This window comes from Danio rerio, chromosome 2 (assembly GCF_049306965.1).
Source record: "Danio rerio strain Tuebingen ecotype United States chromosome 2, GRCz12tu, whole genome shotgun sequence".
NCBI classification, from domain to species: domain Eukaryota; kingdom Metazoa; phylum Chordata; class Actinopteri; order Cypriniformes; family Danionidae; genus Danio; species Danio rerio.
In genome coordinates, this window is record NC_133177.1 from 24,405,899 (window position 1) to 24,422,190 (window position 16,292).

General features: G+C 34.8%; 1 protein-coding gene and 1 long non-coding RNA gene across 2 annotated transcripts; one reads left to right on the forward strand and one right to left on the reverse strand.

Annotated features, from left to right (window-relative positions):
* The first annotated feature begins 3,006 nt into the window (after positions 1–3,006).
* si:dkey-29d8.3 lies at positions 3,007–8,981 on the forward strand. Its single transcript, NM_001110834.1, has 7 exons — positions 3,007–3,395; positions 3,481–3,625; positions 3,710–3,808; positions 5,960–6,104; positions 7,596–7,741; positions 8,274–8,413; positions 8,547–8,981. Exons 1-7 carry the CDS (start codon positions 3,287–3,289, stop codon positions 8,645–8,647), a joined length of 885 nt encoding a protein of 294 aa, NP_001104304.1. The 5' UTR covers positions 3,007–3,286; the 3' UTR covers positions 8,648–8,981.
* Positions 8,982–11,419: 2,438 nt separating this feature from the next.
* LOC141378045 (uncharacterized) lies at positions 11,420–15,168 on the reverse strand. The gene is made up of 6 exons (XR_012391445.1): positions 15,026–15,168; positions 14,696–14,732; positions 14,378–14,448; positions 14,120–14,234; positions 13,977–14,015; positions 11,420–13,818 (listed from the first exon to the last, which is right to left on the reverse strand). It is a non-coding gene; the product is annotated as an uncharacterized lncRNA (long non-coding RNA).
* Between the last annotated feature and the right edge of the window lie 1,124 nt (positions 15,169–16,292).

Below are 16,292 nucleotides of genomic sequence, written 5' to 3' on the forward strand. Positions count from 1 at the left end.
ATAATGTACGATTGTAAATTTTACTTCAATCACTGCTACAGTCTATGTCGAATACGATACGGCTGTGATTTTGTGTGACAGTACATGATATTATTATTTTTATTTAATTTTTTTTTTTTTTTTTTAGTCGGAGCATGAATATACCATATTAAAAAGCATCACGCGCATTGGAAAAGTTGGCTATTTGTAATGACGGAAGTGAACCGCAAATTCTTAAAACAGGGCGATGACACACAAGTGGCTTCAAAAACCTGAGCTATCGTCAAATGATTAAAAGAAAGACATTAACATGTTTATGGCACGTTTTTGGTTCCATTCACCACACTTATTAAACGGTCTCTGCTGACCTCTTGTGGATGTGAAAGGAAAAATCTTTGAAGTTGCTTCAGGTTTGTTTTGCTTCGTATACAGATATTAAACCAATATTTATTTTATAATTACACTTCACGACCGTCAGTCAGGTCACTCTGGTTAGACATCTTCATATCACAACCAAATGTGATACTAGTTGCTGATAACAAAGTCATTTTTTTTTTCACATTTTTGTTTAACTCATTTTATTCATTGTCAATGATCACACAATTTTGCTCTAACAACAATATAATATTGTCTTATATAGCTGAAAATCATACATTTTCATTGTTTTTCCTTTTGTAATATTTCATTAATTTTGTTTATAAAAGCCTAAAAGATTATTATAACTCCTCAACATTACATTAAAAGTAACCAACCTGGTGAATTATTCCCCGTTAGCTATGAAAATGTAAATGTTCTTACATCAAGAGTTATGTTTTAATTTAAAAATATTTTAGTCATTATTTCATATATATATATATAGAGAGAGAGAGAGAGAGAGACTTTTTTTCTAAACCTTTTGAATTATAAAATGTTTCTCCAACTGTAGGATTGTTCACATGGGAATTGATCTATAATGGGTTCAACAGTATAAATGTCTGTATTGCCAACATTTTTAAACCTCAAGTATCACATGTAACACTTTTTTCCGAATGATCAAAACAATCAAAATACGAAAAAGTTGGGACAGTATGGAAAATGCAAATAAAAAAAGTAAGTAGTGATTTGTAAATTTACATGAACTTGTACTTCATTGCAGACAATACAACAAAATTTTTAATGTGTTCCTTTTGATTTATTTATTTAATTTTTCAAACTACTGTATCCCAATTTTGGTTATTGCAACACATTTAAAAAAAAAAAGTGGAACTGTAAAGCCTTCACCACCTTCACCTTTGTACTGTTGCCATTCCTTTTCACAATGCTTAAAAAGACGTTTATGGACTGTTTATGGATGTTTCAGGTGTAGTTTTGTACCATTCTTCCTGCAAACAAGTCTCCTTCTGTAGCATTTTTCACTTCAAAATGCATCACACATTCTCTATTGGAGACAGGTCAGGACTGCAGATAGGCCAGTCAAGTATCAGAATTCTTTTCCTCCACAGTCAGGATTTTGAAATGAGTGCATAATGTGGTTTTGCAGTCTTGTTGAAATATGCATGGGCATCCCTGGAAAAGAAGGCTGTATATTGTGTTCCAAAACCCAGCATTAATGAGGGCACCATGACAGACAATGGCTTTTGGACACTGCGTCCATCCCCCCCCCCACCCCCCCCCCCCCCCCCCCCCACCCAAAAAAAAAAAAAAACCTGAAATACTGATTCATCTGACCACATGTTTACACTGTGTTATGGTCCATGCCAGATGCATTCAATCCCAGTGAAGTCGAAATTGCTTCTGGACAATGTTAACATACGGCTTCTATTTGGCACAGTACAGTTTTCACTGTCATTTGTGGAAGTAACTACGTATATTGTGGTATGGGAAAAAGGTTTGCCAAAGTAGTTCTGAACCCATGTGGTGATATTGCTTACAGATAAATGACCGCCTGAGGAATCGCAGATGACAGTTCAGCTTAGGCTTGCGCTATTGTCCTTTATGCTCTGGAATTCCTCCAGATTCCTTGAATATTTTAATTATATTATGCACTGTTAGAGGAAATATCCAAATGTCTTCCTATCTTTCTTTGAGAAACATTGTTTTTACACATTTCAATTATTTTCTTAAATATTTGTTGGCACTGGCGATTCCCAGCCCATCTTTTCTTCTAAAGGTCTAGACCTTTCTTGAATGCTGCTTTTGTACCAAATCATAATTTGTTAAATAATAAGTTAAATAATAAGTTTATTCACATCATTATTTAACCAATTTACCTGAGTACTAGCCCTAAACTTATCCTGTCCCAACTTTTATTGTAATGTGTTGCAGGTGTGAATGACAGTAAAGGATGTATATTTATTATTTACAAATGAAATTAAGTTGACCAGACAAAACATGTCATATTTTGAGTTCATATTGTCTGCAATGAAATACAAGTCAAAGTAAATTTAGAAATCACTACTTTCTTTTTTATTTGCATTTTCCATACTGTACCAACTTTTTTCTGATTTGGGGTCGTATATGCAATATATATGCTTTCTATTATCTGACTGTCATCTTAGCTTGTAAAACGAGGCTATTATTTTTGTATGTCCCTCTTTTTCTGTTCAACATGATATAAGAGATCTGAGGAATGTTTATTCTCCATTGTACTGCATATGTAGGCTGCTAGTCCCTATAAACAAGGAAAACTACAAAGCTTTGTTAAATGTCATCTAATAATTTAATCACTTATTTATAATAAATATACACATTTTTGCTTAAAAACAAATACAGAGAGCAGATAATAACTTTAAAATTGCTCCTTTTGTACAGAGCAGTATAAGCTAAAAAATCTATACATGCAACTTTTTTTCTGTACAAAACCCTAACACCTTTTGATGCAAACCAACTAAATGCTACGCACTTATCTTAGCTCTTATCTGTTTGTTAACACTGAATTTCAATAAGCCACAAATGCGAACAGTTTCTTCAACTCTCACATGATATTTGGTTGCGACAAGCATCTCGTGGACGCTGTTGTTTTGGTGCTGCAGATGGCGCTCTTACACTGTTCAACACAGCATCTTTCATAACGTAAACAAGTTCGAGTAGACGCCACCTCTTCATGGAGGAAAAAAATAAATAAATAACTACAAAGTTTTGGGCATAAATGTAAAAAAGAACTGGTTTACACCACCATCTACCTCGACATATATAATTGAGTTTTAATGAGTTTTGGTTTAGCACGCAGCTGAACAGCTAAGCTAATTTGCTAACTTTACGTTAAATCGAAAAACTCAACGAAATAATACTAATAACTTTACAAAAAAGTCGGACCATTTACATTAAAATGTCCTCTTTGAAGGATTACAAGATCTTGCGTCTTTCATTAATTGTACTCTCGCAAATCGCTTACATTGTTGCTTTGATTATCAACGCGCTCGCGGGACCTGGGAAAGGTGAGTATATTTATTCAATGTTGCTTAAACAACCTTTGTCAATACAGCGGTTATAAATAATATACGTTTCTTACTGGCTTTCTAGGCCCGTTTCAGCACAGCACTGGAAATGTATCGGACAGATATCAGACAGAGATCACTCCTGCTGGATGGACCTTCTCTATATGGGGTGTAATTTATTCCTGGCTCTTCCTCATGAACATATATTTCCTGAGCTGGCTCTGTAGAGGGTACTGCACAACACACACATCAACACTGCTTTTTACAGTGCTGAAAGCCATTTCTTATAATTTGTATTAATTATTTGCTGTCAGGTTGTACTCAAGTCCAGCAATCCTGCCCTCTGTATTCTTTGTTTCATGGATCATCAACCTGATTTTAAACTGCTCCTGGCTGGTCTTGTGGGATAGAGAGTAAGTTGTGGCCAACTTTCCTTTCACTAATATTGCTACCCTTGGTAATTATGAGGAAAGAAGTGAGTGAAAAATGTCTTTATTGTTTTTCGCTCTGTTTTGTATTTAATATTTTGTTTAAATATTTGATATATTTTTGAACTATGGACAGTACTCAGCATATATAAGTACACCCCGCACAAATCTATCTTTTAAATTATTATTGTTAATAGGAAGCTATAAAATATTACATTTGTGTATACATTAGATTAGTTAGTACTGAAGCCAAATCTGGAGCTTATCTAAATAACTTAAGGTAGCAGTCCAAAAACTGGTACACTCAAATCTATATGTTATAGAAAAATATTTAATACAAATTTTTAAAAGAGGAAACAACAAGAGAAGGAAAAAAGAAAAAAAATTGTAGGTTGTATTTATTTTGCAGTATTTTGCTTGAATTTAATTATATTATCTTTCAATTTCTAAATATGTTTGGTGACTAAAATATTATTTAAAAACATATATCTGTTAAATAAATGATTTGTTTAAATGCACCATAATACATTGCCTATATTCACATGGAAATGGATAAAAATATGAATCTTCAAAATGGGGTGTACTCTATTATGTGAGCTAGTTCATATATATATATATATATATATATATATATATATATATATATATATATATATATATATATATATATATATATATATGTATATATATATATATATATATATATATATATATATATATATATATATATGAACTGTTTTTAAAGTACGAAAGTACCCTTTCAAACTATTTGTGGTGATGTCGGATTGTAGTTTAGAGACTTTCTGTCCCCATGACCCAACTAAATACTGCAATTTTCCAGCTGTGATACTTGAAGACCTCTTGTCCACTCAAACGTTCTCCTAATAGTGCTTTTGGAAAAGACATGTTCTCTTCCAGACTGACTCATAACACATGTCAGTGGAAATGGCCAATTTCAGTTTTTTATTCTGTTTGTGAATCTCAACAACTTTTTGCAACAAATAACAGCAGTTGTTTGGTCTTTACATTGTGTTAGGAATGTATGAGTGAGTTTGGTCTGTTTTCTCATATTTTCACTACCGTGATTGAAAAATGTCCTGATCCTGGTCACTCAAGTAAAACACCATTGGGAAAATCGCGAAAAAATATTTAGCTTATATGAAATCATAGGGATGCCAAAAATTGAGACACATAGCGCTTTGATAAAACTGTGGTGAACATTGAAAATACAAATTCTGTTATTTATTAGACATCTTCATGTTGTTCCAATCCCCTGAGATCTTAAGTACACAAAATACAATATTTTAGAGGAATCCCAAGAGCGGTCTGAACATGAACAACAATGGCTCCGAGATATGAATAATCCAGAAAAGGAACCCAAAAACACTGTCAAAACATTCTGTGACTTTAGTGGTTCAACTACCAACCTCAAAAAACTCCTTTGTGAACTAAAAAACTAAAATGATCTTTATTTGACAATCTTCCTTCTCTTTCTTGTTCTCTCTTCCTTGACTACTCCCTGAAGCAGTTGTAGAGAGGACATACGTGAAGTGATTTTTACTGATTTTTAGCACACAAAAGTGTTCATGGAGCTTTGTCCCTGGACTATTCCTGTCTCTGGAGGATGAGAAAGCTCTCAGGTTTCATCTAAAAGATCTTAATTTATGTTCCCAAGATAAACAAAGGTCTCAAGGATATTTCCAAATATCAGTGGATATTTTATCTTTTTCATACCTCTTTTCTTTAAATACCCTAGAGATAGTTTTGTGTGAAAAACCCATTAGATCAGCAGTTTCTGAAATACTCAGACCACCCCGTCTGGCAGCAACAACCATGCCATGTTCAAAGTCATAAATTACCTTTCTTAACTTGTGTTCAGAAGATAAACAGTAGTCTCAATGGATTGGAATGACATGGAGGTGAATAATTATTAATGTAGTTTTTATTTTTGGGTCAACTAATCTTTCAACAAAAGATCAAAAAGTGAATGGATACAGACATTATTTCATAGCATTGTTTGCTCACCAAAAGTGCCAGTATTAGTGGAAGGGCGAGGCGCTGTTTTTCTCAGCATAATCCTAAGAGCTTTGCCAGGTGTTTTTGAAACCTCTCAGGATGTCACATGCTTTGTTTCAGATTGATGATTGCCGCACTGATAGTTCTTGCCCTGATTGCTTTCACCAACTACCTGCTAATCTACTTCTCATGGGTTGGTTTACGGGCTCATGGATCTTGGCTCAAACAGCACCACCCAAAAGACCTGTTCTGCATCATAGTGCTGGTATGCATTGAACTTGTTGGATTTGCCTTGATGATAGTTGCAAGAGTTTTCATAATAACATATACACTGCGCAGCACTTTATTAGGTACACCTTACTAGTACACTTACTTTCAGAACTGCCCAAATCCTTCGGCATAGATTCAACCAGGTACTGGAGGCATTCCTCAGAGATTCTGGTTCATATTGACATGATAACATCACACAGTTACTGCAGATTTGTCAGCTGCACATCCATGATGTGAATCTCCCATTCCACCACATTCCAAAGGTGCTCTATTGGATTGAGATCTAGTGGTGACTGTGAAGGCCGTTTGAGTACAGTGAACTCATTGTCATGTTCAAGAAACCAGCTTGAGATGCTTTATGACATGGCGTGTTATTCTGCAGGAAGTAGCCATCCGAAGATGGTAACACTGTGGTCATAAAAGAATGGACATGGTCAGCAACAGTACTCAGAGAACTAATGGGCCCAAAGTGTGCCAAGAAAATATCCCACACATTGTTACTCCACCACCACCAGCCTTAACCGTTGATACAAGGCAGAATGGATCCATGCTTTCATGTTGTTGACACCAAATTCTGACCGTATTATCCGAATGTTGCAGCAGAAATGGAGACTCATTAGATCTGGCAACATTTTTCCAATCTTCTATTGTTCAATTTTGGTGAATTTTAGCCTCAGCTTCCTGTTCTTAGCTGACAGGAGTGGCACCTGGTGTGTTCTTCTGCTGTTGTAGCCCATCTGCCTCAAGTTTGGACGTTGTGTATTTAGAGATGCTCTTCTGTGTACCTCGGTTGTAACGAGTGGTTATTTGAGTTACTGTTGCCTTTCTATCAGCTCTAACCAGTCTGGCCATTCTCCGCTGAACTCGGCATCAATAAGGCATTTGCGCCCACAGAACTGCTGCTCACTGGATATTTTCTCTTTTTCTGACCATTTGAATTCACTTAAATCACCTTTCTTCCCCATTCTGATGCTCAGTTTCATCTGCAGCAGATTGTCTTGACCATGTCTACATGCCTAAATGCACTGAATTGCTGACATGTGATTGTCTGATTAGAAATTTGTGTTAAAAAACAGTTGGACAGGTGTACCTAATAAATTGACATTTAAAATCACATTGATGTTATTTAAAGAGAAATTTCACCAAAAAAAAAAACTGTCATCATTTACTCATTCTTTCTTCAGTTGAACAACACAAATGAAAATATAGTGTAACAGCCATTATTTTTTATCCATTGCATTTTTTGTTTATACCATGGGTGTCAATAGCGGCTTTTTTCCGTCATTCTTCAGATAATCTTTTTTTGTGTTCAAAAGAATTCATGAAAGTTTAGATTCACTTCATTGTGAGTTAATGCTGAGGAAATAAAAAATAATGGGTGAACAGTTTCTTTAAATGCTCAGGATCAAGTCAAATGAAAGATTGTAGGAATTAGTTGAACTACGGTTTTGGCTGTTGATTGAACTTTTTCTTACATGTGCCTCAGGTTCAAAATGGTATCGCCACTTATGCAACATGGACAACCATTGCAACACTGCTCAACTTCACTGTTGTTTTGAACTTGGCATCAGTTTCTGCAACAAATGCTGCCACAGCTTCTTTATGCATACTTCTGCTGGAAGTTATTATATGGTAATCATGAGATTTCTTTTATACCATTTAGTCTGTAATATATGTCAATGACACTGTGCACTTTTAAAATATCTGGATATATAATAAATAAAAAAAATATGTACACTGAAATTTTATTAAGGTAAGAGGTTGCAGACAAATTATATTGGCTTAATTTGACAAACAAATTAAGTTGATCGTTGATAAATTCAACATGTTTGTTTAAATTCAGCCCATATAAATTGTTTGCAATCACTTACCTTAAATTCTAAATCGAATAAATCATTTTTCAGTGTATATATACATAAAGGATTGTGACTGCTTTGATGAATGTGATTATTAATAGTTGATGTATTAAACTTTTTTTTTAAATGTAGATATTTTAGATGATTCTATATGTATGTTAGTGTGTATTCATTTCTAAATGTAACTTTAAAGAAGTTAGTAATGTTATCGTGAGACAGCTTTATTAATATGCTAATAACATAAATGAAAAAAATCTATATTTAAAATAAAAAGAAATCCTTATTAAAATTAGATTATCTTTCTACAGGTTTTCAGTTGAAAACTTCCTAATAGAGAAGCATGTGCGTTACATCCTCAGCGTTTACCCTGTGATTGTCTATGCTCTGTCTGGAAGCCTAAGCAAGCATTATGACTCAACAGCTCCAGGCCGGAATGCAGTCTTTTCAGGTTAGTCAATGATTATTTTATTATTATTAATTTTTTAACCATAAGCATAGCCTCATGAGGTCACAAACATTTATACATGACTCACAAAATGATGTCACACATTAAAGTGCGGTTTTGTTTTGTTTCTCTATAGTGGTGCTGCTGGTGCTGGCCTGTATTGTGTTTGTGGTGCGGTTGACGCTGGTGGTTTGGAGACACAGGACTCGGCCTCTTTTTACCTATAGTGACCCTTGAAGTCCTGATGTCACCAAATAGTGGCACTGAAAATTAATTAAACCTCATAAACACATTGCATGTCATACTAAAAACTGACATAAAACTGACACAAATAATTATGCTTATAGTTACAGTATGCATGAAAGTTTTTCAGTCAAAACAGATGCACTATTATGCAGTACAGTCCCACACATATGTATCTTCTAATCTTGGGTCAGTATGTGCCTATAAGATGACAGTTCACCCAAAAATGTAAATACTGTAATCATTTACTCACCCTTCGCTTGTTCTTAACATGTTTGAGTTTCTTTCTTCTGTTGAACACAAAATAAAATGTTTTGAAGAATGCTGGAAAGAGGGTGACACAGTGGCTCAGTGGTTAGCACTGTCGTCTGACAGCAAGAAGGTCACTGGTTTGAGTGCAAGTTGGGCCAGTTGGCATTTCTGTATGGCGTTTGCATGTTCTCTCTGTGTTGGCATGGGTTTCCTCCGGGTGCTCCGGTTTCCCCCACTGTCCAAAGACATGTGCTGTAGGTGAATTGTATAAACAAAATTGTCTGTAGTTTATGAGTGTGTATGGGTGTTTTTTTCTAATACTGGGTTGCAACTGGAAGGGCATTCACTGCGTAAAACATAGGCTAGAATAGTTGGGGGTTCATTCCGCTGTGGCTACCTCTGAAATAGAGACTAAGCCGAAGGAATACTGGAAAGTAGCAACCATTCCATAGTATTTTCTTTCTTCCTACTATGAATATCAATGTTTGTTTCCAACATTCTTCAAAATAATTTTATTTTTACAAAATAAGTTTAGGACCACTTGAGGGTGTGTAAATTTTCATCACTTTTATTGTGTCCTAATTTGTTTTATACACCATTGCAATTTAAAAGTTTAAATAGCTGTTTCTGAAAGTCTTACCGAGGCTGCATTTATTTGAATACCAAGATTAGCATAGTGAAATGTTTGCTGTAATTTACTGTTTTTTTCTTCTATTGCTATATTTGTAACATTTAATATTATGCATGTCAGATTTTGACCAAAAATATCAGTATTATATCTGACTGTATTTTGAATAGGTAGTTATGTAATGTGTATGTGATACAGGGTTTCTGCAGGTCAAAAAAGGTCTTAAAAAGGGGTATAAAATACATTTTCCATTTTAATTAGAGTTTTTTCTAAAGCCATTGCCAAATATTTGTTTTATTCAAGAAAATGAATAGCTGACTTTATTAGCTGGGATCAAACTCATTGCCTAAAATTATTAAGTAGATTAACTATCTGGGTAATTATAAAAATTAAGTCAACTTAACAGTTTCAAGTTTTAATAGGTTTTCTCTCTCAAGTAATAATCGCTTTTTACAGTATAAATTCACTTGATTTTATTATTTTTCTCAAAAAGCAAGACTTCTTATCCCATAAGTTTGTTTCTCAATTAAATATATCTTGATATTATATGTGTACTGGAAAAGGAGACAAAAATACTGATATTACTTTATTTGCAGTGCGACGAGCAAAAAACTGTTTAAGTTATGTAAACGTTTAAGTGTTTGGGAGCAATGTTCTCAAAACTTTGAGATATTGTTTTATAAAATGAATTAAAAAGTAATATAAATTTCATTTCTAAGTTGGAATTTATTATTATTATTTATTTCACATGATTGCATATGCTGCCTATAAATGTACACTGAGAGACCTCACTGACATACGGAATTGTGGTCCCTTCAAATTATCATTTTTGAACTTGATCTTAAAAAGTCTTACAAAATTAATAAGCTTAACTTCATTAAATCTGCAGAAACACTGTTAACATTAATGTATCACAAATCCTTAAATACAAAGCAATATATAAAAATAAGAAGTAATATGCAGTATATATCATACAAGAATGAATAATGCTTGCAATAACATGTTTCAAGTAGGCCTTAAACATGTTTTTTTTGTCTTTTTTTTACACTTTTGTTTACATTTTTAAAAATATCTCATTTACTGATGTTTAATAAAATACTTGAAATGCATCTCATTTATTTCAAATCTTGATGATTACTAAAAATGTATACTAATGTTAATTGATTTGTGACAAACCCCTGTTATATGTAGGTTTAGTTCTGTACGAGTGCTCTGGAAACCACCCTGCGAGCTTCTGAAAACATGGGCTTTGAGCAGTGATTAGAGACATTCAGTTGTGTGTTGTGAATGATACACACACTTTGATCATGAACATTTACTTTGGTGTGGAGGTGAAGTGAAGCGTCTTGTCATGCATGTTTTTGGCCTTTGCAGAGTGTGCGTCTCCTGGCAGCAGCTGCAGCAGGCTTGACCCTGTGTACTTTGGCTTGTTCGCTGCTGGATGAATTACTTATGAGAAACTAAAAGACAAATAAAAAACTTTTTTTCTCTGAAGGAGATTACCAAAACCTCTATTTCAGTCTCACTCACCCTGTGTGTGAGTATTGAAGTAGCATGTTTGGATTTTTCTTTCGTAATATTAAATGTCAAATGTTTTGTTAAATATTGCATTCAGTAGAGCAAAGTATGCATGTCGGCTGACTACTGTTGTGTTGTACCAGGAAAAGGAGTTCAGATTGTATAAAATTATTGAGTGTGTTTAGCAGGGATTTAAATTAAAGGGGCAGTTCATGCCAAAATGAAGATTTATTATAATATTTTGTAAATAAAGATCATAAAGATAAATATTGAGTAAATCTTCATTTAAATTTATGAATCTTCATCTGAAATTTGAGTTACTGTTGTTTAAACTAAAACAACAACAATGACAGCTTACAATATTTATTAAAGTATTATAATAGTGTTTATTTGCATCGTAAAAACATTTCCACTATTTCAAACATTTTTTGAACAGGTCTTAGCTCAAGAAAGGGTTTCTGGTCTTTTCATTCAATCAGAATCAGTCTCTGGACTCAGAATATCAATCACTCAATCACTCACTCACTCAATCAATCCAATCAATCAATCAATCAATCAATCAATCAATCAATCAATCAAACAACCATCCAACCAAAATTGAATCCCCACTCATGTTTAAGTAGTAGTACTAAAACATTTAAATTGGGCAAAGCCACTTTGATTAAAAAGGTTATAAATCTTGAACTGAATAAGTTCAGCCATATGCTGGAGCCATAACAATAATAATAATAATAATGAAAATGGGTGTTTGTCCAAATCACTAGAAATTTGGTATGTACTATTTGTGTCCAAAGTGCCACCAATATCTTTGACTGCATTGGTAGCCAATGAAATTTCAGTATCTATTAGTTTAACAGAAGAAACTGATTGGAACGCAACCCATATCCCATAATCCTATGCATTACATTTTTGAGCTAAAATAAAAAAATTAAGATGGCATCACAAAGTGCTGCTTAGGGTGTTAATTTGTGTTTTACTAACTTTGTTTCACATTTTTAGTGAAAAGTTAGTATTGTAGTGACCAAATAAACAGATATAACACCCTGCAGCCCAAGACCAGTTACTCACTGAAGTTAAGCAGGGCTGAGCCTGGTCAGTACCTGTAGGGGAAAACTACCACATGGGAAAACTAGGTTGCTGTTGGTAATGGTGTTAGTGTGGCCAGCAGGGGCGCTCAACTTGCGGTCCCAATTCCCCTAGTAAAGTGAAGTGTCTTTCGGATGAGATGTTAAAATGAGGTCCTGACTCTGTGGTAATTGCATGGCACTTCTTGTAAAAGAGTAGCAGTGTAACCCGGTGTCTTGGCCAAATACCCTCCACAAGCCCTTACTATCATGGCCTCCCAATCATACCCAGCCACCGAATTGGCTCTATCACTGTCTCTCCACTCCACCAATAGCTGGTGTGTGGTGAATGCACTGGCGCCGTTGTCCTATGGCTGCCGTTGCATCATCCATGTGGAGGCTGCACACTGGTGGTGGTGTAGAGAGATGCTTTGGGTGAATGGCCATTTATGATAAATGTGCCATAAAAGTACGCACATTATATTACAAATGTCATCTTACTTATCACCAAAGCTCTTTCTGTTACTGTAAATTGAAAGTCTGGTAACATTGGAGCGAGGATCCATGTGCAGCTTTATTTGGAATCGTCAGACAGGCAACAGCCAATCACATGAGCAAACTGGTACAGGGCAATCCAGAAGCGAAGTCAAGTCACAGGCAAATGGTCGATACAGGCGGCAAACAACAGAAAACAATAAACAAGGCAAGTGTCAAAAACAAAAACAAGACTCAGCAAAGTTTGTGTGAATGTGTGGTGTATATATAGTCCAAGTAATCATTCAGCTGTGTAAGTGTGCCAGAGTTCGGATGACTGTCGGCTTTGGCAGGAGTGATTGGAGCAATGACTTCTGGGAGTCGTAGTTAAAGAGGCAGATGTGTAGTTTTCCAGCGATCTGTAACTGTTAGATCACTGGTGATCATAAAAGTTATGTTGTAAGTCATCAAATGGCTATACTGTCTTTTTATGAGGTGCCCTGCAGTAATCATGCCTCTGAAGTCACTACCTAATTAGGCATCCAGGAAACAAGTCAGCAGCCTTCGTGAGAATTTGAAAGAAATTGGCCACACTTGGTGCTAACAAATTTTACGCCTTGCGTATCACACATTGTTTTAAGCATGAACATCTTGTTCTTCTTTTTAACCAAACTTTGTTGTTTATAATATAACTAGTCGATTAAGATGGTACTTATAAATGAGTCCTAATAAAAACCCCTTATCAGATTATATGTGACAAGAAGAAAAAAAAGGTGATTAATACTATTCTGGTACATTTTCATTTCTTTATATTAACCTAAACCAAACATTTTATTTATCAGAATCACCTAATATGACACTATTATTGCTATATTGCTGATGGCAACAAAACATGACAGAGTTAAATGGAGTGGAAAAAACACATTCAGTGAAGTATACTCCAGTTAAAGTCTCTCTCTTTGAACTGCTGTATTTGTATGAGAGCAAATTGACATTAAGTAGTTACTGGTTCAAACAACTAAGTTGCATGTGTAGCCGATTGCACCACTGTTGACATAATCGTCATCGTCTTCTTCTTTTTCTTGACATTTGTCCAAGGAATATTTTTGAACTAGTTCATTTACCAGTGTTTTCAGGTGATACATGGTAAATATCAACACAATGTCCAAAATCCAAACGCAGAACAAGAAGTATCGATACCATTTTCCATAATAGTCCTCTTGAGAATGCTAAAAAAGAAGATTTTTGTGTTGTTTGTTTCATTAACATGATCAGTGTTTTCATAGAATATCAAAAATTAAACTATACACACATTTATTGTAGAAAATAATGTGTGTGTGTGTGTGTGTGTATGTGATTTAATTTGTCAAGTAATTAATGCATTTACCATAATTCTCGTCTGCTCCTCTATCTTCTCAAAAAAAATCTACAAAATATAAATATACATATAGGGTTACATGTCATTTAAAATTTTACTCTGAAAAACAAAAACAAAATATTAACATATTACAAAATAAATAAGTAAGTTACCTTATTTTAAGTAGATTTACAGTGAACAGGACCAGTCAGCTTTCACCCTGTTTGCTGATATGCACTAGGCTGGTGTTAAAAGGCACTTCCTCTGTTGTACAAATTCAATGTTGTGCTATGTAAGTATACAAACATCAGCTATAGTTGCAGGGACAGGAAATAATTAAATGTCTGAACTTTAAATATTTTTAAGCTGCTACAGTTAAGTGAGAGCAATCTGATATTTATCTTTCAAGCTGCTTCAGGTGGACTCCTCACTTGTAGTCTGTTGTCGACACTGTCCTCTTGTTGGCGTCTGTTCCAGTAATGTTCAGTCCTGATTCCTGATACTAAAAGTTGTTTTCAGGTGATATGTGGTAAATATCAGGAGTTAGGAAGATATCAAAAATCTAGATGCAGAGCAAGATGTATCGAGACTATTTGGCGATAAAGTCTTGAAATCACGCTCACACACAACAACATGACAAAGGTGGATGATACATTTTGCTATTGTAACAGGTTCAATGTTTTAATAAAATGTCAAAGCACAAATCATACCCTTGATATACGAATTTATCAATTAAATGGATTTCTTACCATATATCTCAGCTTCTGTCACATCTTCTCAACTTCACTGAAATAATTTACATTAATTTAGCTGTAATTATTTATGTTTGCAAAGTTATTTAAAAGGCTAGTTTACCCAAATGTTAACATGTTAACAAGTTGTTTCAGGTCTTTATAAGAAAGCTAAACACAGGTAATTACCATGGAATATAATGGCAACTGGTTTCCAGAAGAAAGCAGAAGAAAGAAACCCATAAATATGTGGAACCACTTGAAGGTGAGTAAATGTTGACAATTTTTTTCTATTTGGGTGAACTCTTTAAATGTGTAAAAAAGAAAAAGAAAAAAAAAAGATCTTACCTATCCTTAAGTGATAAAAGTAATGGCACAGCAGCAACGGCAAAGTTATTCTGTTTACTTCCACTTTATTGGATATTTTTGAAACTGTAATTTCCAAACAATTAAACATTTAAAGAGTTCAGATGCAAAATCCGCTAAACGCCACTTCCGGCAAAAATGAGATAATGACATTGAGTGATTGCTTTAGGTGCGTATTACATGTCCAACAAATATTTTTGTTTCAAATGTTTTAAATCATTTAAAGTGTCACGAAACACCAAAACATATTTTTTGAGCTGTTGACAGTCGTATATGTGTCCCACACTGCTAAAAACACTATTAGGACACCTATATTTCACTAAACAGTGTAAATTGGTTGTTTTTGCATTATTTCAAGCAAATTCGTACCTCCGGTTTGAAACGATTTTCTGAAGCTGCGTCACGGATATGACATAATAGCGTGTATTCCAGCGTGCAGACTCTGTGCCAGAGTGTGTCTTATTATGTCTTACAGTGTGATGCATTAATGCATGAGTTAAGCTTGGTTCAAACCAATCAGCGCGCTCTATTGTGCAACTTCATTAATATTCATTACTGTCATAGTGTTTAGAAGACAGAGACGCCATGTTGTGTTGGCAAAACAAGCGTGAAGTGTTGCTTTTATAGTTTGCTGCAGTTAAGTTTTGTTTTCATTTTCTCTCTGTGACAGCGCAGCTGGCGTCACGTGTGGATGCACAGTGTACGCGATGCGGGACAACAATAACTTAGGTGTCTAAGGAGGATTATTGTTTACCTGAGAGCTGTTCTCATCTGCAAACGCTGAAATCCGGATTCGCTTGTAGAACCCTCTTAATAGAGACGCAGCTCTAGTTGCTGGTGATTGTTCTGTCTCTACAGATTTGGTAAGTGAGCGACCAGTGCTCTTTGTTTATTCAGTTTGTTCGTATCGAACAAACTATTGCACCGAGTGTAAACATGTTAGCACCACAACCAAACTTTAACCTCGTTTAGGGTTTTCACCGCATTTTGTGACCGGAATAACACACGCGGCTTTCTGACGCTACCTGCCGTGTGCATCTAAGTTTCCGGGAAATGCTGAGGTTGTAAGTGACCACTAAATCACTATATCCCTTTAAGTCATTTTAGGGCATCAGAGCATGTCACATGTTTCGGTAGCCTAGGTGACTAATAGGTTAATCAGGCTAGCAGGAGCGAAGAGAAGACACGTTGCTGTGCGATTTATGGAAAAAAGGAGGCTAAATCCTGCACAGTTTATTTAATAGAACCC